The sequence below is a fragment of the Stegostoma tigrinum genome, chromosome 11 (genome assembly GCF_030684315.1).
Source record: "Stegostoma tigrinum isolate sSteTig4 chromosome 11, sSteTig4.hap1, whole genome shotgun sequence".
Taxonomy (NCBI): Eukaryota; Metazoa; Chordata; class Chondrichthyes; order Orectolobiformes; family Stegostomatidae; genus Stegostoma; species Stegostoma tigrinum.
The window spans coordinates 21057661-21080294 of record NC_081364.1 but is presented as its reverse complement, the minus strand read 5'-3'; the positions used below and the strand labels follow the sequence as shown (position 1 = coordinate 21080294).

Here is a 22634-nt window from a genome sequence, read left to right as displayed (position 1 = left end):
GTCAAAAGCCTGGAGCATCCTTCTCATCAACATGATGGGTGTACCTATCCATCCATGAACAAAACAGTTCAAGGCGGCAGCTCATCAACAAGTGCTCAATAAATCCTGGCCTAGCCATCAAAGGCCACATCCCACAAATGAATTTTTAAACTCCTAAGATTAATGTCTCTAAACTAGCAGTTAGTGTTCACATCTCATGATTTACACCATGGCATTGTAATTCATTTGGCAGTAATTTGGTTGGGCAAGTGTGAGATTTTTCTTTTGCAAATACCCCTTTACCGATGAGGAGTATGCAATCTATAATTTTACTAAGATAGGTAGTCCAGGTACTGTGCATAGTTCAATACTCACCAAGGACAGTAAGAACAGTTGGTAGGATCCATCTTACCTTTGAGAAATAATCAAACAATGGTCTGTATTTCTTGCCTTTGAGAGCAGCACCCTTGAACCTTCATTTGAAAAAAAGAATTAATTTAAGTGGATGACAGAAGAATGTTCTTAGCCTGAACATAATAGGAGCTTTCCAAATCAGACAGCCAAGACAGTTATGACTTTAAGATGGATCATTGGGCAGTAAAGCATGAGTCAATTATTCATTCAACATCAGCAAAGACACATTTACCAGAAAGAGGAATACAAAAACAAGATTGGGAAAAGAATGCAAAAGAAACAGAAGCTGCTGATACTATGGAAAGTCATTAATATTTGTTTGATTACAAAATATTGACGAAAATCAATTGCATTTCTTATAGCTAATCCTGTTTCTACTATATAGCTTAAGTAGTACTTTCTGAACAACAAATTACACAAAGTACAGATCCAGGTATTTTGTGAATAAGTATGCTTTAGTTTCTTCATCCATCTGAAACAGGTGGCCATGAATTTGCGAGACCAGCATTTAGTATCCCACGCTAAATTGTCAAGAAGGTGGTGGTAAGCATCTTCTTTAACTGCTGGTCTATGATGTAGCACATGTGTATAAACTGAATGGGTTATTCTTTCTATCTGAAGAGAAGTTTAAGATCAATCGTAATGTTGTGGATTTACAGTCACATATACAACAAGCCAAAAAGAATGGCAGTTTTCTTTTCCAAAGGTACACTGAGGAAACTTTTGATGTCAGTTTTATTTCATTAAAATGTTAAAATCTCCTACTACTGTGGTGGGATTTGAATTCAAGGTTTTCATTTATGAACTCAGATGGTCAAATTGCTAGTCAGGAAACATGACCACTTTGTTTCCATGCGGTACATATCATTGAGTTTAATACTACTACAGATAAGCAACAAGTGCTTGGTCAGTGACACTCATGCTGTGAATGAACAAAAACTAGTTCATGTACTTTCTCCCAACTTAACCACTCTGCTGCCAATTCTAATGGGATTGTCCTGATAATGGGACAGGACATTTCCTGGGATGGTGATGGTGGGGTCTGGGACATTGTAAAAGTATGACCCAGTGACTATGACAATGTCACGCTATTTCTTGACAAATCGATAGCACAGATCTCCCAGTTTTTGTACAATCCCCCAGATTTTAGTGAAGTAGTACTTGCAGGCTGCACACAGCTGTGTTTGGTGTCAAAATGTTGGACGGTCCTCTGATTTTTGTTTCAGCACAGGTATTTCATGAACAGCACTAAAATAATGAATGATGAAACTGGAAGAGATTCGAGTCCCTGAGCAAAACCAAAAGTCACCAATTCAAATACTTGACAGTACAGTTATGCAAAGTTAGGGGGAAAATGCAAACTTATTTTAATTTTGCAACCTGTGACCTACCACATAAGAAGGTAGAAATAAAGCGACAATTCTCATTTCAACTCCTTTCAAAAAAAGGGTGAATTACCAAACACATTTATCGTGTCTCAAATCACAGGGACAGGAATTGTGACAATCAAGAATGTGAACGAAATAGTTCCAGAGAGGCCGGTATCCTGTCACCAAGTCTCCCTTCACTTGCATTTGAACAGTCCTTGACTTTTGTACTGTCCCATGCGGAGTCATGTGCCAGACTGTCAGTATCTTTGACAGTCACCCTTTTTGTTTGTCAGCCAGGGCTGCCTGATTCGGACAGATTAACTACACCAATCCGAGAACCCATACTCTGAGGTCCAGCTAGCTGACCTTGTTGCAACCACTACAGCGACATATTCCCTTAAACAAATCAAAATAAATCTTTGAATGAGGCACCATAAATCCAGCCAATTCTGGACGATACTGTCCTATGGACAAGTGGGTGAGAATTAATGCAGCAGCACACAAGTGGATCTCACATTTATTAGGGCTTCTGTGATGAGTGGATATTTCAGGGGTAGGTTCCATTTTATATTACTCATAAAATGGGCATGTCACTAGTTATACCAGAATTTGCTGACCATCCAAATTGCCCAGAGAACAGTTACATGTCAACCACATTGGTGTGGGACTTGAGTCACATGTGGGCCAGACTGTTAGGAAGAACAGATTTCCTTGCCTAAAATACATTTGTGAACCAGATTGTTTTTATGGCAGTCAACAGCAGCTACAGGGTAACCATTAGACTTTCATTTCTTCTGGTTTACTTTACAGAATTGAAATTTCAACCTCTGCATGGTGGGAATTGAACTCCAATTGGAACATAAGTCTGGGGTTATGGATTGCGAGTCCACTGACTTCATTTATTAAGGAGTCATGGATAGTTTCGTTTTAGGGAAGCTGGAGGATGTCAGAGAGAAATTGAATAACTTAATCTCTCAAAGACTTAACACTTCCAGTGTACCTCTAATGTAATGTGCATCTAACACGAGAAATGTGTGCCAGAGCAATGGTTTTATAAATGAAAATTCAAGAGCTGAAATATTTTCTGAAAAAGGAGGGTGGGGTGTTAACAAGAGCTAAGAGGCGAAAAACAACTAGAAAAAGAACAGCATTAGAGAAATAGGAAGATAAAGAAAGTGAGAAAGATTTGTAAAACAGGTGAAAGAAGAAACACTGTTTGCACATATGTCAGAAAAGAAAACAAGCAAAATAAAGAACGTGAAGTTAAAGCAAGATCCACAAAACTAAACAGAAGTAATTTGTTTAAATATATAGCAAAGGGTGACATATCTACACTGGTTCTTGGAAATCAATATTCTTACTTCGATACACTTTCCTGCTCTCTGATCATAAACCCCAAGTTCCTTGTCCTTAATTGCATAGAACATAGAACATTACAGCACAGTGCAAGCCCTTCAGCCCTCGATGTTGTGCGGACCTGCCGTACCGATCTCAAGCCCATCTAACCTACACTATTCCATGTATGTCCATATGCTTATCCAATGACAACTTAAATGTACCTAAAGTTGGCGAATCTACTACCGTTGCAGGCAAAGCGTTCCATTCCCTTACTACCTCTGACATCTGTCCTATATCTTGCACCCCTCAATTTAAAGCTATGCCCCTCTCGTGCTCGCCGTCACCATCCTCGGAAAAAGGCTCTCCCTATCCACCCTATCTAACCCTCTGATTATTTTATATGTTTCAATTAAGTCACCTCTCAACCTTCTTCTCTCTCATGAAAACAGCCTCAAGTCCCTCAGCCTTTCCTCCTAAGACCTTCCCTCCATACCAGGCAACATCCTAGTAAATCTCCTCTGCACCCTTTCCAAAGCTTCCACATCCTTCTTATAATGCGGTGACCAGAACTGTACACAATACTCCTAGTGCGGCCACACCAGAGTTTTGTACAGCTTCACCATAACCTCTTGGTTCTGGAACGCGATCCCTCTATTAATAAAAGCTAAAACACTGTATGCCTTCTTGATAGCCCTGTCAACCTGGGTGGCAACTTTCAAGGATCTGTGTACATGGACACAGATTTCTCGGCTCATCTACACCGCTAAGAATCTTATCATTAGCCCTGTACTTTGCCTTCTGGTTACTCCTACCAAAAAGTACATCACCTCACACTTGTCTGTATTAAACTCCATTTGCCACCTCTCAGCCCAGCTCTGCAGTTTATCCATGTCTGTCTGCAACCTACAGCATCCTTCGTCACTATCCACAACTCCAACGACCTTAGTGTCGTCTGCAAATTTACTGACCCATCCTTCTACGCCCTCATCCAGGTCATTTATAAAAATGACAAACAGCAGCGGACCCAACACCGACCCTTGCAGTACACCACTAGTAACTGGTCTCCAGGATGAACATTTCCCATCAACTACCACCCTCAGTCTTCTTTCAGCAAGCCAATTTCTGATCCAAACTGCTTTCTATCCCACAATTCCATTCCTCCACATTTTGTACAATAGCCTACTGTGGGGAACCTTATCGAACGCCTTGCTGAAACCCACATACACCACATCAACCAGTTTACTCTCATCTACCTGTTTGATCACCTTCTCAAAAAACTCAATAAGGTTTGTGATGCACGACCTTCCCTTCCATTACCTGTCAGTCTTCTTTTTACAATTATTTATGAAATCTGCTTCGAAAGCCTTTTTAGGTAGATCAGTCCAGATCCTAATGACTAGTGGAAAGGAAGCTCTGAATTGCCTTAACAATCATTTTCTCACGACTTAAAATCTCTGATCTCTCGTCACAAACATAATTGCATGAGAATATTGGGTTTTCTTTTGTCAAAACTTAAATTAGATCATCACTTAAAATTTCTCTGTTCCAGAAGAGAATTAGGAGTCATAAATTTTCCAATATATCCTTCTAGCTTAAGTCATTCATTCCTGGTCAACCTTTCAAACCCTTTCTAAAGCTTTTACTTAGGAAAAAGGGTCGACCTCTAAGCTCAGAAACAACAACAGAAGTTGTAGAAAAGTTTGGCAGGTCTGAGTTCTGAGGAAGGGTCATTAGACCCAAAATGCTCACTCTGATTTTTCTTCACAGATGCTCAAAGTCCTACTGAACTTCTGTGCAACTTTTGTTGTTGTTCCTGATTTACGGCATCCGCAGTTCTTTTGGTTTTTAAAGTTTAGGCTATTAAACTTCTTGAGCCTGTTCCAACATTTGTCTTCCCCAAAATGTTTTCCATAAACATATGAAAGCATGAGACAACATGAAATTTATCATGAATAAAGAGCAGGATAATAGAGAGGAGGGTGGAAGACAAACAGTCCCAAAATTAGCACTCGTGTGCAACTATTTGGTCATCATAGTTGTTTCACAATTGATTAGTTTTTACATGTTAAAATATCAATTTCAGAGTTTGTTCTCAGTAAAGTGGCAAATACTTTAACATAATACAGATAACATCTATGTTACCATGCACTAACCTATCTAGAACTGTGTATTCACTGTCAGATTTAAACAGTGCTTCTAGCCTGGCTTCCATCATGATATACAAATTTCCATTGGAGTTGTCTGCAAATACAGAAGAAAAAATGAAATCACCAAGACATTTAACAAGACATTAAGGTATGCATTGAAATTGGAATTACTAAATTTTAAAAACACAGCAAGAATCAGAATTACAAATCAGTTGGACATACATGAAGAATTTTTACAATAGTGTGCCATGTTATTTGTCATAAAATTTGAAGGCTACATGTCAATTTCTCACAAATAGATGCTTTCTTTTGCCAATATTGTACGATCTCAGAGGCTGCAGATAAACAAGAATACAACGTAGTTTACGTCCAACTTGCTTTCAGTTCATAGGGGATCGCATTATTACTTAAATTATCACAGATCTGGGTTGTGCCAGGAATACTTTTTAAGTAGCAAATCACTAAGTGCCCCAATTACCATGTTTGCCCCACACAAACACATCCTCTACTGCACTATTATCACTAAACCTAGATGGATAAAGCAGCAATAAAGTAAACTGTGTCAGCACAACAAGAATAGCACATAAATAGATTTTAAATGCCCAGAGGCTGTGCTATTTTATGTAAGCAGGTAGAACAACACAAGTGTAAATCTATAACTTGCAAATGCTGTGATCTATATTTTTATTTATACTATTAAGGTCAGCCACGTAAATCCTGATTAAAATGAAACTGGTTTGTGTTTCAAACTATTTCCAATTTCAGCCCTCAAAGTCATAGCATTCATATTCTGAATTCACCTAGCACATATCAAGTCCTATCACAGTAAAAACATTGAATACTTTGTTTTTTTTTAAAAAAAACAGACATTGCCATTTAGATGCCCTTTCAAAAAAAAAATCAGTAAAAGTACAGTGGTGCATAACAATGAATTGTTCTTTCATTCTTTGGACAGGTCAGTCAATTTAATCAAGCACCGACCCAATTATTTCAGGAATCATCATGAAACACCACAGCGTTGAGGCAGGTAATGTTAAACATATTAATACGTATCCCCTCTTCTCCATTTCTTTAAAACATACAGGAACTTTGCTGACATGAAATTCCAGGGTGCTGGTAAAATCTAGTCCTTTGCCCAAATGGCCATTAGCCACATAGAAAGCTACAAACAAGTGCACACAGCTATCAATTGAGGTTTCTACATCTGGAGACAGAATAAATATCCCATTTTACAGTAGAAATTAACAACATCTTGCTTTAATGTAACATGGTTAACTAAGAAGCATGCCATACAGTGCTTAATGCAGCCAAAATTAGACGCAACTCTGAATCATACAGTATAGAACTGGCTTTTCGGCCAATTGAGTCCACACTGACCGAAAAAAAACTACTAAATCTACACTAGTTTGATTTTCTAAAGCCTTGCACATAGCCTTGAAAGTTATGATATTTCAAGTGCTCATCCCAGTAATTTTTTTTTTAAATGGTTGGGAGGTTTTTTTGCCTCAACCACCCTTCAAAGCAGTGTATAGGTTAGGTCAAAAAGGGAGGCATTAGAGAAAGAGAAGCTTTGGGATCTATTTTCATGGCTTCTGTCAAGCTAAGGGTAAATAATGGAAGGAAAGAAGCAATGAAGTGTCAGACTTTAGAACGAAAGAAAGATTGTAGGAAAGTTGATTTGGCTAGAAGGATTTACATGATCAGGAAGAACCAAGACCCATAAGGATTCCTGTTTAAACAAAGAATGAGAATCTTTATATATAACAGTGTGGATCTGGAGGAGCACAGCAGGCCAGACAGCATTAGAGGAGCAGGAAAGTTGATGTTTCGGGTCAGGGCCCTTCTTCAGAAATGGGAGAGGGGGAAGGGAACTCTGAAATAACTACAGAGAGGAGGGGTGGTGCTGGGGAAGGTAGGTGGGATGGGTGATAGGTGAGTGCAGTGGTGGGGATTGGTCAGTGAGGTGGGAGGAGCAGATAGGTGGGACAGAAATGGACGGATTGTGTCAGGTCAAGAAGGCAGGGATGAGAGGGAGGGTTGGTAATAGGATGAGGCCAGGGGTGCAGAGATTTTGAAACTGGTAAAGTCCACATTGAGACTATTGGGCTGTAAGCTTTTCCAGTTTCCAGGTGGCGATATTGTAACACTGGAGGCGGCCCAGGATGGACATGTTGCGCCGAGAGTGGGAGGGGTAGTTGAAATGGTTCATGACTGAAAAGTGTTATTCTTTGTCGCGAACACAGCACAGGTACTCTACAAAGCGGACTCAGAGTCTCTGCTTGGTCTCACCGACGTAGTGGAGGCCACATCGGGAGCAGTGGATGCAACAGATCACATTGATTGATATGCAGGTGAACATCTGTCTAATGTATAAGGTTTGTGTGGTGCCCTGAATGGAGGTGAGTGGGGAGGTATAGGGGCAGGCGTAGCACTTGCTGCAGTTACAGGAAAGGTGCCAGGCGTGGTGGGACTAGTGGGGAGTGTGGAGCGGATGAGTGAGTCACAGAGCCAGCGATTCCCACAGAAGACAGATAGAGGTGGGGAGGGAAATATATTTTTGGGCGTGGGGTCGATTGCTGGTGGTAGAACTGACGGAAAAAGATACATTGAATCCGGAGGTTAGTGGAGTGATAGATGAGGACAAGGAGGATTCTGTCTTTCTTTTGTCGTGGGGAGAGGTTGTGAGGGCAGAGGTGTGGGAAACGCAAGACAGTATTTTCAACTATCGAAGCTTGGGGGGGGGGGGGGGGGGGGGAGGCGGCAATGTTGCGGTCCTTGGAATAACAGGATATCTGGGATGTTCGGGAGTGGAACGCCCCATTTTGGGAGTGGACGTGGCAGAGGCAGAGGCCCCATGAGAATCTTTAAACTGGAGGAATGGAGCCAGGTTTTACACGTGTTGACATTGCTCACCCTTTTGAAAAAGTGGGATGTATTTTTGTTGCGTATTTTTGTTTCTTTGTAACTTAGCTTCAAAAGTGGAAGAAAACTAGATTTTAGGTTTCAATTCTAAGTGACTTCTTATTCTTAACACTGGTCAGAATGTAACTTTTAGCAGTGAACTAAAGATGGCTTGGCCAAGAAAGCAACATGATTTAAGTTAAAGGACTCAAATTAATGAGGCATTCACAAAATTGAACTGGTGTGTCATACAGAGAAGCAGATTGCCAGGGAATACGAGCAGGTCGAGTTCAGGCGAAAAATTGCAACAGTAGAGGGCAGTTTTTATTCTATTTTGTATAAGTCTCTGGATTTTAAGTTGCAAAGGAACTTCCAGGTGCTCAGTGTTGCTTCAGCTGTTCAAGAACAGATTTGATAATCGTCAATTCCACATTCCTGCCTTTTCCCTGCATCTTGGTTTCCTGACTGATCTGGTCTTGGACTTTCCTGTAAGAAGAAACAACATCTTGGCATCTACCCATTTGTTTCAATTAAGTTGCCCTTCATTCTTCTACACACCTGAACCACTCCTTATGAGACATTCACTGCAAACCTGATATCAGGCCAGGGAACTTTCTCTGGGCTGCCTCTAATACCAATACAATTTAACTTATATAAAAGGGATTCAAATCTGTTCACACTATTTCATCTGTGGACAGACTAATGTCTTAAATTTTAGCAAAATCTCTTCACTTTAACACTCCATTCGCTTTGAAATAATGACCAACTTCGATGTTAGTTTTGTGTATCATGCACAAGTAGTCCCAAATCCCTCTGAATTGTAGGTTTTTGCAGCATTTCTTCATTTAATAATATTCAGTTCCTCTATTCTTCCTGCCAAAAAGTACATAACCTCACATTTTCCAACTACTTATGAGGAGGGGAGAATTATACCTCAGAGGATCCAGGCATTGTCATGAAGGATCAGGGAGAGAATCTGCAGTTGAAGATAACTCTGCTACATAGAACTTACATTATCAAAAGAGGCTATTTGGCCAATCAGGTTTATCAATCAATCTTGACTGCATGCAAGATTTCTTTGACCTTACTTCATCTCTCGCTGTCAACATATCTGTCCACTCTGTTTTTCTTTTAAATCCATCCATGTTCATGACCTCAATCAGTTCATGCACTAGTGAGTTTCACATTTTCACCAATCTATACAAAGCAATTTTACACTTGGGTAAGTAAGAGGAGAATTAAGGCACTCCTACTGAGCTGAACATAGGAAAAATGATTGGCAAATGTGATTTTAGGTTAATCACTTGAAAGACTGCAAAGATATCCAGGCAGGAAAATGCTCCATTGTACTTTGTACGGCTCTCTCAGAGCTGTATTATTCATAAAAGAAATCTGACTGGAAACTTAAGTAGCCAGAGGAAATAGTGGCAAGGATTTTGGAGCATGGAGGTGATAGCTTGCAAGGATATAATTGGAAAGCACGTTAGAGAAGAACAATACTTTGCTAGTATACTTCAGAGAGAGCTGAAATTTAATCTTTAAAATGGGCAAGAGGAGCTTGATGTGGGCATGCAATTTTGAGAGAAATACTGGATTAAGGAAAAGGTGATCTGGCTGAGTGATCAATAGGAATTGTAACAGCAAAGACAGCCGAATAGGTGAGCTTAACATTGCTGATGAAGAAGTCTCAGAGCTGCTAACTGACATCTCAGACTAAGAAGCTTCTGGCAGGAGGAAATGGTTTAAGGGGATGGGCAATGAGAGATAAAAGTCATCAGGTATTATTTCTGCTCAAAGTCGATTCTAGAGTATTTGTTTTGACACATGAGGTCCAGCAAAACTTGACTGGATTCAGTCTGATCTGGGGATAGAAGGTGTTATGCACTAGATACGTCCATGCCGGTATCTCTAAACATATAGGGTTTGAAGTTGGGGCTGTACTGGAGGCGGAGATCCTTCATATAAATCAGGACAGCCTGCCATCATTTTAGCACTTGCAGATTATTATTTCACCCCTATCACTGGTCTTCAGAAACCTTCATCCACATCTTTGTTAGCTCTGTTTCAACAAGCTTTCTTGGGTGGAGTGTTGCCTTGCATGTTCTGCAAACTCCAGTTCATCCCAAACTCGACTGGCAACGTTTTACTCACACCAAGTCATCCAAGATTCCTCAGCTCATTGACTGTTAATCAACAATTCATTTTAAAACGAATTCCTCCATGGGCTCTCCCCTCTTTATCTCTAATCTTCTTCAGCTTTACAACCCTCAGATGTCTGCACCCTTATATTTCAGACCTCCTGCACATACCTCATTTTCATCACTCGTTTTGGCTGGCTAGATTTTGAACACTGGCATTCCCTTCCTCAAACTTTCCTTTGCTTCAAGGAAAGCTACCTCCGACCAAGCTCCCGTCCTCATGCAGCGCATTTTTTAAAAATTTGTTTGATTTGGCCCAAGAAGTACTTTGTGAAGTTTTACAATCCGAAGGCTCTTTTTGAAGAGCCAGACCTTTTTATGGGGTGGTGGGTGGGAATGGTGTATGATGCAAAAAGAGATTATGAATTTACAGGGGGAAGGACAAAAAAAATGGAGATCATCAACTACTGGATGTTTCGCAGACTCATGGAAGCAATACTGCAGTGTGTTATACATATGGCTCGGTTTAAAAAATGCAACACCTCTGTTACTAAGTATAGGTCAACACTGTCATGGCATTGCAAGTGTTAAAGGCTCCTTCAAAAGCTTCAGGGGAGGCAACAGCCTAGTGGTATTCTGCTGGACTGTCAATCCAAAGACCCTTGTAAAGATCTGGGGACTCACTGTTTGAATCCCACCTTAGCAGATGGTGGAATGTGACTTCAACAAATTCTCAGACTAAGAGTCAGATGACCATGAAATCAATGTCAATTGTCAGAAAAATCCCACTGATTCACTACTGCCCTATAGGAAAGGAAACTGCCATCCTTACCTGGTCTGGACAACATGTGACTCCAGACCTACAGCAACGTGGTTGACTCTTAACTGCCCTCTGGGATGGGCCATACCCAGCAATGCCCTCTTGAATTAACTTTTAAAAAAAAACTTTAAAAACTTGAAGGACAGGGCAGCAGATGCAAGTCCCCTTACACGTCGCACATTATCCTGACTAGCGACCATACCAGTGGTCCTTTACCATCTTGGTCTAAATCCTGTTAACGCCATCTGTATCAGCACTGTGCATGTGACTACAACTCAAAGGCTGCAGCCATTCAAAAGACAGCTCACCACCATCTTCAAAGAAATTAAGGTCGAGCAATTAGTGCTGCTGTACTAAATGATGTCCACATCTCCTGAATAACAAGAAAGGCCTTGCCGAGACCTTGCTATACCTATGTCAGAAAACGCAAAATATTGCAAACCCTGGGGATCTGAAACAGGTTTGGGCTGATAGGACTTAAGAAAATTCAGGCAACAGAGCTCCAGGTAATGACCAACTGCAACAAAAAAAAAATGAATCTAACTGTCTCCTGTTCAGTGACATTGCTATCACCAAATCCTTCCTCATTACCCCCCCATCCTCAGATCAGTTATTATTACCCAGGAACTAAATTAGAAAGGCAATACAGAATTGGTGACGACAAGGACAGGTCTGAGGCTGGGAATTCTGTGAGTAAACTCACCTGCAGACTCCCCGGAGCCTATGTTCTCCAATGCACAAATCAGCACTGTGATGGTAGATTCTCCATTTGCCTGGAGAAGTTTAGTACCAACAACATTTAAGAAGCTCAACAGCACCCAGGACAAAGCTTCCCAGTTTAATGACACTTCATCCATTATTTTAATCACTCGCTCTCAGTCATCAGAGCACACTGGCAGCAGTGGCATCAACTATAACTTGTTAAGGCTCCTTTGATGGCTTCTTTCAAAAGCTGCAATCTGACACATCACCAGAAAGATCAATAGTAGCTGCCGCATGGGCACACCATAACCATTTCCAAGCAAACAGCATTCCAACTTGCAAATACATTGATTTTTTTTTCACTTGCTGTATCAAAATCTTCAATACAATCTCTAAACAATACTCTGGGTGGATCAATGCCAGCAAAATACAATGCTTCAAGATGGCAAACTTGCTCAAGGGTAATTAGAGATGGAAAATAAATACTGACCCAACCAGAAATGCTCACATCCTAGGACCGAGTAAAAAGACGAGAAAATTAGAATTGATGGTGTAACTAACTGCTAACTTAGTCTGCTATGATCACTTTTAAGCAGTAGCCCTCTTGCACTTTCAGAAAATTTTTGAAAACCACAGCAATTTCCAGAAAAAAAGATATTCCAATCGCTTTTTTAAAAATGTAAAATCCTTTCATGTTCAGAAACAAGATAAAACTATGGACGACAATATTTTGAGGTGGTTTCAAACATGAGAATGTACATTTTCTAAAATCGATAATCTCCCATACACTAAACTTTGCAATTACTTTAAGACAGACGAACTCATGTACACAAGAGAAAACCATTAAGTGGAAAGGAGCTCAAGTTGTCTGGGCATCTCAATAGATTACCAATGTTTTGCGATATATTTAAAACTGTCATACCGGTTACCTTTCCTTAAAGATTTCAAAATAACTAGGAAACACAATATGAATATCAAAGAATCAGTCTGGAAAGATTACACAATTTCAACTTTGCCGGAACATTGAGTAAATCTGCTGAACCTGTATATTCTTATTTAAGGCAAAGTAGCTTAATGTTTCCTAAACTTGAGTCTTTCTTGTCCCATGCATGCAAAATTGTAAGCCGGTTTTTCACCTTTGTAAGGACATCAATACCCACAAACTTCCCTCGTTTAGTTGTAACTTGGAACTAGGGTCAAATTCCTGCCTCACTGTGGGTATCCCTACATATCTGCTGCAACAGTTCAAGAAAGTAGCTCACCAGAACCATTTAAAGTGCAAAGTCAGAAGCCAGATGACACCAGGTTATAGACCAATCATAAGCTTTTGGAACTTTGCCTGAAGTCCACTTCACCTGATACCTGAAGAACCAGTCAGTTTAAGAAAGGATTAATGAGCATAAAAAATGCAGCAATTATGTTGTCAAGAAATGAAGACAAAAGACCATCTCCAGACTCTCAATTTGTGGGAAACAGAAGTTGCAATCATTAATGAAGGAACACCAACAATTCCACTTTCTTCTTCAGGGCAGATATATCATTGGATCACCATTCCAAATGATGCAAAAATGCATAAGGATATTTGAATTGGTGATTTTTAATCATTAATGCTGAATATAACAAGGACATTTGCTGAATAAAAGAATTCCACTAACATCACCAGTTCAAAGCTCATTGAGAGTAAACAAGCCGACTAAGTAAAGCAATTTGAGATAAATCTCAGACCTCAGGAAGCAAACGACTTGTATTTCAGGAACCAAATATATACTTCAACTGTCTCCAATATCTCTTAGAAAATGCTCTCCAAGAATCTTCACTATCAAGTCAAATTGCCATAGTCTAAGTAGACCACAGGGCTACTCTCTCATTAGAAGTATGACTGGTGGTGATTTAACCTGAGGGCCATGACACCTCAAGCAACAGGAGAGGTTGAGAAGGAAGAGTCTTTCATTGTAGTCTCAGCAGGTGTGCAAATTGAATCCCCCTTTGTTGGTATCACACTGCTTCATAAACCAATCATCCAGCCGACTGAACTAAACCAATCCAATCTTCCACCGACCAGTGCACGTCACTCTTTACTAGAGCACAGCTTCTGACTCACTGGTAAGCAACGCCATGGGTAATCTGTTAATAATAATTTATTAGTAGAGTAAAACTACTTGAAATATATTGTTAAGACTTAAAACCTTTAGTACTTCTCTTTAGAGCAAATATTACCTTTGATTTTTACATATTGATATTCTGGGCTGACACAAACAGCAAGGTTGCTGGGTAAGGTCCACGGGGTTGTCGTCCAAGCAACCAAGGAAACACTTTCATCCTCTTCCAATGGAAAGGTCACAATAACAGAAGGATCTTGAACATCCTATGAGCAATAAAAAATAAAGCTTAATCTCTTCAAAAAATTACAACTAGAGACAATTAGGTTCAACTATTTCTTGCAGATATGCTTCCTGTAAAAGTTGAACTCCAACATTATAACTGAAAACATTGCTTAAAACTGCCTAGACCAAGGATCAATAAGGAAATCCAATTACTTGTTCTAAACAATTAGTAACATTCTAGTTGGGTTTGGTTAAAATGTTGAAAGAAAAAAAAAGATCAGAAGATGAAGTTAAAATAGAGCAAACAACTGCTGATGCTGGAGATCCGAAACAAAAACAAAGTGCTGGAAAAACTTAAGTCTTGCAACATCTGTTGAGAGAAAAACCTAGCTAGTATTTTGAGTGCAGTGCATTTCATCCGAACTGTGCACTTGGTCAGCCAGATAGTATATATGGAATCATAAATGGCGCAGTTTAGGAGGCCATTTGATTCCTGTCATTTTCCTGTAGCCCTGAAAGATTTCTCTCTTCAGGGGCCTATCCAATGTCTTTTGAAAGCCACAATGGCATTTGCCAACAGCAGACTTTAAGATCTGGAATGCACTCTCTCAATCACTCACTGTGTAATAAATGTTTTCCTCCTATCATTTTCCGATCTTTTGCAATTTACTGGAGACATAGCTTCCCATTCTTGACTACCTGGCTTGTGCAAAGCTTGTGTCCCCAATTAGATCATCCATGGTTTTGGACACCATCGAATCTCTTCTCAACCTTCTCTTGAAAGGAACACACCATCAGATCCTCCAATCATTTCAGGTAACTTAAGTTTACCATCCTTCAAACCATTCTCCTGTTTTATGCACACTGCAAACCTTTCATAACATCATGAAGTGATCAGTCCAGAGCAGACAACATTCCAATGGAGCCTGAACCAGAACAAGTGATTCATAAAGGTTCATCAGAACCTCAGTGCTTTTGAGCCCCATAGTTAGCTAGGTCAGTTGGCTGGATAGCTGTTTTGTGATGTAGAATGATGTCAACAGCGTGGATTGAATTCCCACATCAGTTGAGGTTATCATGAGGGACTCTCCTTCTCAACCTCCTCTCTCGCCTGACACGTGGTGACCATCAGATTAGGTCAACTCTCTAATGAGAGTAGCAGCTCTATGATCTGGTAAGACAGTGGCAGCTTTACCTTTAATGTTTATAAATAAATGATTAGCAGCCTATATGTTTTATTAACCACTTCTTTAACCTGTCCAGCTTGTCAACTATTGCGGCACAAATACGCCCAAGACACACTGTTCTTGCATGCCTTAGAACTGCAGTCTCTCTGTAGTCTTCCTATTGAAAAATATCACAATTTTTCTTTCAAAAGTGGTTTTAGTTTCAAAAGACAGGGAAAATTTAGTTAATTGCCACTTTGTAAATAAACACCCAACTGACTAAGTTTGCACTCTACAAATGCAAGCATTGCATGAAGTCAACTGGTCTTCTGTAAAAGGGACATCTGCAGAGGTACAAACGCTGTAATATAACGGGATTAGTTCCAAGAGAGGAAGAAACTAACATTTTCCTTTATTCATCCATGGGACACAGGTGTTGCTGTCTTGACAACATTTATTGTCCATTTCCAATTGCCTAGAGGCAGTTAAGAGTCAACCAGATTGCTGTGGGTCTAGTCACATGTAGGCCAGACCAGGTAAGGATAACAGTTTCCCTCCCTGAAGGATATCAGAACCAGATGGGTTTTTCTGACAATTGTCAATAGATTCATGAGAATAGTCAGATGATTAACTCCAAATTTTGTTTTCTGCAATTCAAATTCCTCCATCTGCCATGGCAGGATTCAAACATGGGTCCCCAGAGCATTACCCGAGTCTCTGGATAACAGTCCAGTGATAATACCACTAGGCCATTGCCTCCCCTGGCTCTTGACTCCTATTAAAGGATAGATTTTTGCAAGACTGACATTACCCATGCCCAGTGTAATAGCTTCAAATGTTTTGTTAACATGTAAATTGATATAATGTTTATCGCGCCGTTAGCAATTTCATAGAGCCTTAGGTGATTTTCATTGCATCAGTTTCCTCACCAGGACAGCAGTGGTCTGTGTGGAGTTGAAGCAATTAGGGTAGTATTGCTACTCAGCTCTAATGCTGTCATGTCTGAATAGATAGATTAGCTAACAAAATAGCTTTTGCCTAGGTAAGTTTATCTGCAGCAACTGAGGCAATTGAGTTCTATTATTTGGATTTACTTCTGAGCCAAAGAGGATTGTAATGGATCTCTCTTGCTTGTACAGCAAAAATAAATTCTTTGATTGTCGAGATTGGGGATTACTTTTGAATCACCAAATGTTTCACCGATTTCAATAAGCCATTTCTTGTTGGATTTAAACTTTGCTAGGAATGATAGCGCAAAAACATCCACTCCAATCAAAATAAGTCTCTAAAATCTCACACTATAGAGGCAACACGGCTGTATCATCCTCCGACACTTCTGCCATCTACAATCAGACCCCACCACCCAAGACATTTTTCCATCCCCACCCTTGTCTGCCTTCCGGAGAGAACACTCTCTCCGTGACTCCCTTGTCTGCTCCACACTCCCCTCCAACCCCAACTCACACAGCACCTTCCCCCGCAACCGCAGGAAGTGCTACACTTGCCCCCACACCTCCTCCCTCATCCTCATCCCAGGCCCCAAGATGACTTTCCATATTAAGCAAATGTTCACCTGCACATCTGCCAATGTGGTATACTGTATCCACTGTACCCACTGTGGCTTCCTCTACAGTGGGGAAACCAAGCGGAGGCTTGGGGACCGCTTTGCAGAACACCTCTGCTCGGTTCCCAATAAACAACTGCACCTCCCAGTCGCAAACCATTTCAACTCCCCCTCCCATTCCACAGACGACACATCCATCATGGGCCTCCTGCAGTACCACAATGATGCCACCCGAAGGTTGCAGGAACAGCAACTCATATTCCGCTTGGGAACCCTGCAGCCCAATGGTATCAATGTGGACTTCACCAGCCTCAAAATCTCCCCCTCCCCCACTGCATCCCAAAACCAGCCCATCCCTGCCTCCCTAATCTGTTCTTCCTCTCACCTATCCCCTCCTCTCACCTCAAGCCACACCTCCATTTCCTACCTACTAACCTCATCCCGCCTCCTTCACTTGTCCGTCCTCCCTGGACTGACTGATCCCCACCCTACCTCCCCACCTATCTTCTTTTCTATCCATCTTCAGTCCACCTCCCCCTATCTCCCTATTTATTCCAGAACCCTCTCCCCATCCCTCTCTGAAGGATCTAGGCCCAAAACGTCAGCTTTTGTGCTCCTGAGATGCTGCTTGGCCTGCTGTGTTCATCCAGCTTCACACTTTATGTTGGATTCTCCAGCATCTGCAGTTCCCATTATCTCTGTTAACAGCTGTAGTAATACCAGCCATTTTTAAAAGAATTCAGAAATTAACTGGTACCTTATAATTTTGATGCGATTCAAAATTAGAAAGAGGCGTGTTGCATGCAGTAGAAAATGGCATAACTTTCACTCCTCTATAGACCAGTCCCTTGTCATAAAGCTGTTTAAATACCCACCTAAAAAGAAAAGAGATGTCAAGAAACACAGGAAAACTACATTTTCATTAACACTAACTAGTACCCAGTTATGGCACTTAGCACATTCTGGACTTCAAGTAAACTTTGAAGTCCAGAACAAGAGGTTACAGTCTAAGGTTACAGGATTATAACAGAATCCATTCAGAACTGAAATGAGGAGAAATTTCTTCACCCAGACAGTAGTAAGCCTATGGAATTTTCTGCCACAGAAATCAGTTGAGGGCAAAACATTGAAAGTGTTCAGTAATAAAATTATACATAGTTCTTTGAACTAAAGCAATCAAAGGGCTTGAAGAAAAAGTGGAAATAAGGTACAATGGTGGATGATCTGCCATTATCATATTAGATCATGGAGCAGACACGTAGGGCCAAATAGACAACTTCTGTTGTGATTGTCTAGGTTTACATTTCTACTTTTGTACTGTGCTCCTTTGTTTAAAAAGACCCTGTTCTGTTACCTTCTAAAATGTTATCCTAGGTATGCTGCCTTTGGTCAATCGTCTTGCATTTTTAACATCCCCACTGCGCTGTTTATGTTTGTTAAAATGCCCATCTGCAAAGTATATTTGTCGCCCTCTTCTTCAAGAACAATACATAAGCCTTTTTAAAAAGTCAGTTTATTGTGGATTGCATCGGCTAAAGAGCTAAATATTTGGCCATATTGCGTGCAAGCCGTGGCTTAATTGCTCATACTTTGATATCTGAGCTACAAAGATCCAGCAGTAATTTATTCACTTCGCTAGTTTGCACTGCTTTTCTCTTTGAATAGACTGTATATTCCTGTAAGAAGCTATTAATGTGGACAGTGTTCACTGGTTTTCAGTGTTATAAGTTTAAAAGAAAATTCATCTCATACGATCACAAAAAGAACACAGACAAGTGAGAAAAGGCTTGTCCTCAGCCATTCCAGAGCAGGAGCATGAAAAATAACAATGGTGACACTGCAGTGCAGTACTGAGGGACTGCTGCACTGTCAAATGTGCTGTGTTTCGGATGAGAAGTTAAACAGAGGTCTCATTTGTCTGCTGAGGCAGAAGCACATGATTGCATTGTTTTGTAAAATAGCTGTGGAGTTAGCTCCTACATTCTGCCCACCATACATCCCTCCGTTACCACCCCACAAAAACAAAAATTACTTTTGCGTGGCAGTATTTCAACAAGTATCTCATTGTGAAGCATTGATATTTCTGGTGGTTGTGAAAGAGTAGAAGCTGGTTTTCCCTATCAACTCCAGCCAAAATGATTTCATTTTACTTGAGGAAAAGCTCCACCTACTGGTCTCTGGTGACAGCACACTTCGTTGAGACAAACCTCAGAAAATTATGAAACTTCAGGGTGTATTTTCTTGTGCACATGAAACCTAATCATGTATGAATTAAATGGCATGTTAATGAATTATCACGACCATTTCAATGTTTGAATCAAGATTTTTCTGGGTATGAGGAAAAAGTTGGAAACAGGGATTGTATGTCGAAGCATTCCTCCCCGGGGGGTGGTGCGGTGGTGCGTGGTGCGTGGTGCGTGTATGTAAAACGCAACTTGCAAACATCTTCAGAGATAATGGGAACTACAGATGCTGGAGAATTCCAAGATCACAACATGTGAGGCTGGATGAACACAGGAGGCCAAGCAGCATCTCAGGAGCACAAAAGCTGACTTTTCAGGCCTAGACCCTTCAGAGAGGTAGGGTCTAGGCCTGAAACATCAGTTTTGTGCTCCTGAGATGCTGCTTGGCCTGCTGTGTTCATCCAGCCTCACATTTTATTATCTTGCAAACATCTTCACTAGGTGCAAATCAGTGGCTACTGCTAAAAACGCAATTAAAATGATGATTTCAGGCTAATGTTCCACCCACTAAGCACAAGCACTGGCTATAACAACAGCAGACTGAGAATGATCAATTTCATCAGGAGCATTAGTCTTAGAAGAGTCCTTCCTGATCTATATGGACCACATACTGCTGAGTTAACCCCTCAGAATCATTTACACAAATCACAAAATTTTGAAATTAAACTTCATGGGAGTTAACTGAGGGAGAAACTAGCTAAAACTGATAAAGGCAAGGTGTTCATAATGCTCAGAGGGATCAAATACATGAAGGAAAAGAAGTCTAAAAAAGAAAAAAACAAAGTCTTTCAGTATAAGGAGTCACCAAATGGGAGGGGAAAAATTCAGAGGCACACAGTACTTGATTTATTACAGTCACATTTACCCAAATACAGTGAAAACATTTGTTTGGCAAGCAGTAAAAAGGCAGATCATAGCAGACATGGAAGTACAGATCATAGTGCGCTCAGACTAAGCAAGGCATACAAGGGTACGGCTTCACAGGAGGTGGTGCACGAAGCAAGATCAACCTAATTTGAAATTAGAGCAGTCCATTCACCACCACCACTACAACAGGGAAGAAGCGGCCCCAAAACCTGGCACGTGCAAGCTTCTGTACGTTCTGCCTGACTGAAGAGACCGAAGCAGTATTAACAGTGAGAGAGGGATCTTTGACGATTTTGGCAGCCTTTCTGCTGCAACAAGAACTATAAATGGAATCCATGAATGGGAGGTTAGCTTCCATATGATCTGAGCTGTTCACATAGCTGCAATTTATTACAGTCCTGAGTACAGCAGTTGCTGTACAAGCCATTATGCACCCAGATAGAAGCACTATAAAAAGCATTCTATCACAGTTGGAGAGTTTTCTTAGGGCAAGCCAAATTTCTGAAGCCACCTGAGGAAGGTAAAAAAGGTAGTGTTGTGCCTGCTTGGCCAACACATCTACTTGGGAGGTCTAGGACAGATTGTTGGTTATCACCACTCCAAGGAACCTGATGCGCTCAATCCTCTCCACAATCAACTCCATTGACATAGGTACAGACATGTTCTGCTCCCTTCTTCCTGAAGTCAACGATCAGTTCTTTTGCTTTGCTGGTATTGAAAAGAAAAAAAAAAAATCATCATTGCACCAAAACACTGTCTCCTTCCTGTATGAGGATGCTGACTTAACATTGTTTGATACCCAGCTACTGTGGTGTTATTACCAAACTCAATGGCATTTGCATGGAATGTGGCTGCACAGCTGTATGTACAGAGACTACGCATCCTTGTAGGGTGCCAGTGTTCAGGCTAATCGTAAAAGGAGGTGCTATCATCTATCTTCACTGATTGCGCTCAGTTGTCCAGGAAGCTGAGGATACAGTTGGAGGGTGGAGCCAAGGCCTAGGTCTAGGAGTTATGGGGTTAGTCGGATTATGGTATTAGAGGCAGAGCTGTAGTCAAATGATTAAGAGTTTGCTGAGCTGTTTTATTGTTCTGCAGATATTTTGTTACTGTGATGGGTAACATTCTCAGGTGTAGCCACGGTGTGTTTTCCTGCCTGGTTTTTAAACTCTGGGATCCCACATGATGGATTGCCTCACTTATGGGTTTCCTCTGTAGTGGAGTGTATATGGGGGTCGAGTTCAATGCGTTTATTCATAGCATGTTTCGTGGAGTGCCAAACTTCCAGGAATTCTCATGCTTGTCTCTGCCTAGCCTGTCCCACGATCTTGGTGTCCTCCCAGTCAAAATCATGGTTCTCCTTGTCCGTGTGGATTGAGAGGAGTGAGTATTGATAGTGTCTGTTTGTATCCACTTGGTGTTCATGTTCTCTTGTTGTTAGTTTCCTTCCTGTTTGTCCGATGTAGTGTTTCTCGCAGTCTCTGCAGGGGATCTTGTAGATGACATTGGTCATGTCCATGGCAGGGAGTGGGGTCTTTAGTTCGAGTGAGCACTTGTCATAGAGTTGATGTGGATTTGTGTGCGCCACATGGGAGCAGCTTGACTTTGTTTCTCAAATAATTCTTGCATGTCTAAAGAGACAAATGAACTTTTAGGTTCAATTTTAACAATACTTACCAAACAGATTCCATGAATGAAGGATACAACGTCTTATAATCATTCTTAAAATCAATCCAACGGCCCAATCTGGTAACAGCAGACTGTTGACGAAAACCAAGTATTATAAATAATGCAAAAAAAAAAGCTGGTGTTGTATAATAAATAGTACAAGCTAGAGGCAGAAAATCTTCATATCTTGGAATAATGGAGCATGTTGAATAAGCTAAATTCACAAAAGAGTTTCTCAAGTATAAATGAAAATATGTTTCAAATACTAACTTTGTTAAAAAAATTTCATTAACCGATGAATAAATGCATTACTGTTATGGAATCAGACAGACCAAAAATAGATCTTGAAGTTTTTCTTTTATTATTGTTCTTTAAAATGAAAACAGTATTTTAATGGCAAAGCCACTAGCTCACTTCTGACAGAAGGTGTCAGATTACATTTTATCAATTTGAATACATTAAAGCTAGGTCTGTGGGTGTTTGCAATCATTTTAAATTTCAGCCAGTGCTCATGGTGCTGAAGGAAATATAATGTGAAGGCCATTTATTATACTGAATTTAAATGCTATGCTTTTGACTTTAAGCATTAAACAATCTAGAACAATGCATCATACTGTAACGAAGACTAACAGAATCCAGCCCTCCAACTATTTAACAGGGCCCTCTAATTGTCCAATCCATCTGTTACCCCTTGCTTTTTTGATGCCTCATTTTCTCAATGCTGAGCTTTCTCTCCCACAATGTCCAGATGATGTTCTGTGCCCTTGGTGAAATGATCATTTAACTGACACTTGCTGCCTCCTTTGTTTGAGTCTTTATACCTGTCACAACCTATTTTCACTGATGTCCTTTTCTCTTTTGCGTAGACACCTTTACATGGAAAAAAAAAGTTTCCCCACATCCTCCTTTTACATGCTAACACTGATGTACTCAACTTCCCTTTTCCCATCTGCAGCAATGAAAGTTGCTGAAAGGATGGGAAGCAACCCAAAA

At 40.5% G+C, this 22634-nt stretch overlaps 1 protein-coding gene across 3 annotated transcripts in view; it reads right to left on the bottom strand.

Annotated features, from left to right (window-relative positions):
- Nucleotides 1-22634, bottom strand: part of iars1 (isoleucyl-tRNA synthetase 1) — a 183617-nt gene that overhangs the window by 137829 nt on the left and 23154 nt on the right. For all 3 annotated transcript variants that reach the window (XM_059649825.1, XM_059649823.1, XM_059649826.1), the window contains exons 5-9: nucleotides 21651-21733; nucleotides 17621-17738; nucleotides 14027-14174; nucleotides 5255-5342; nucleotides 392-452 (exon numbers count right to left, since the gene is read on the bottom strand). In XM_059649825.1, the coding sequence (XP_059505808.1) occupies nucleotides 392-452; nucleotides 5255-5342; nucleotides 14027-14174; nucleotides 17621-17738; nucleotides 21651-21733 (498 nt within the window). The remainder of the gene's footprint in view (nucleotides 1-391; nucleotides 453-5254; nucleotides 5343-14026; nucleotides 14175-17620; nucleotides 17739-21650; nucleotides 21734-22634) is intronic.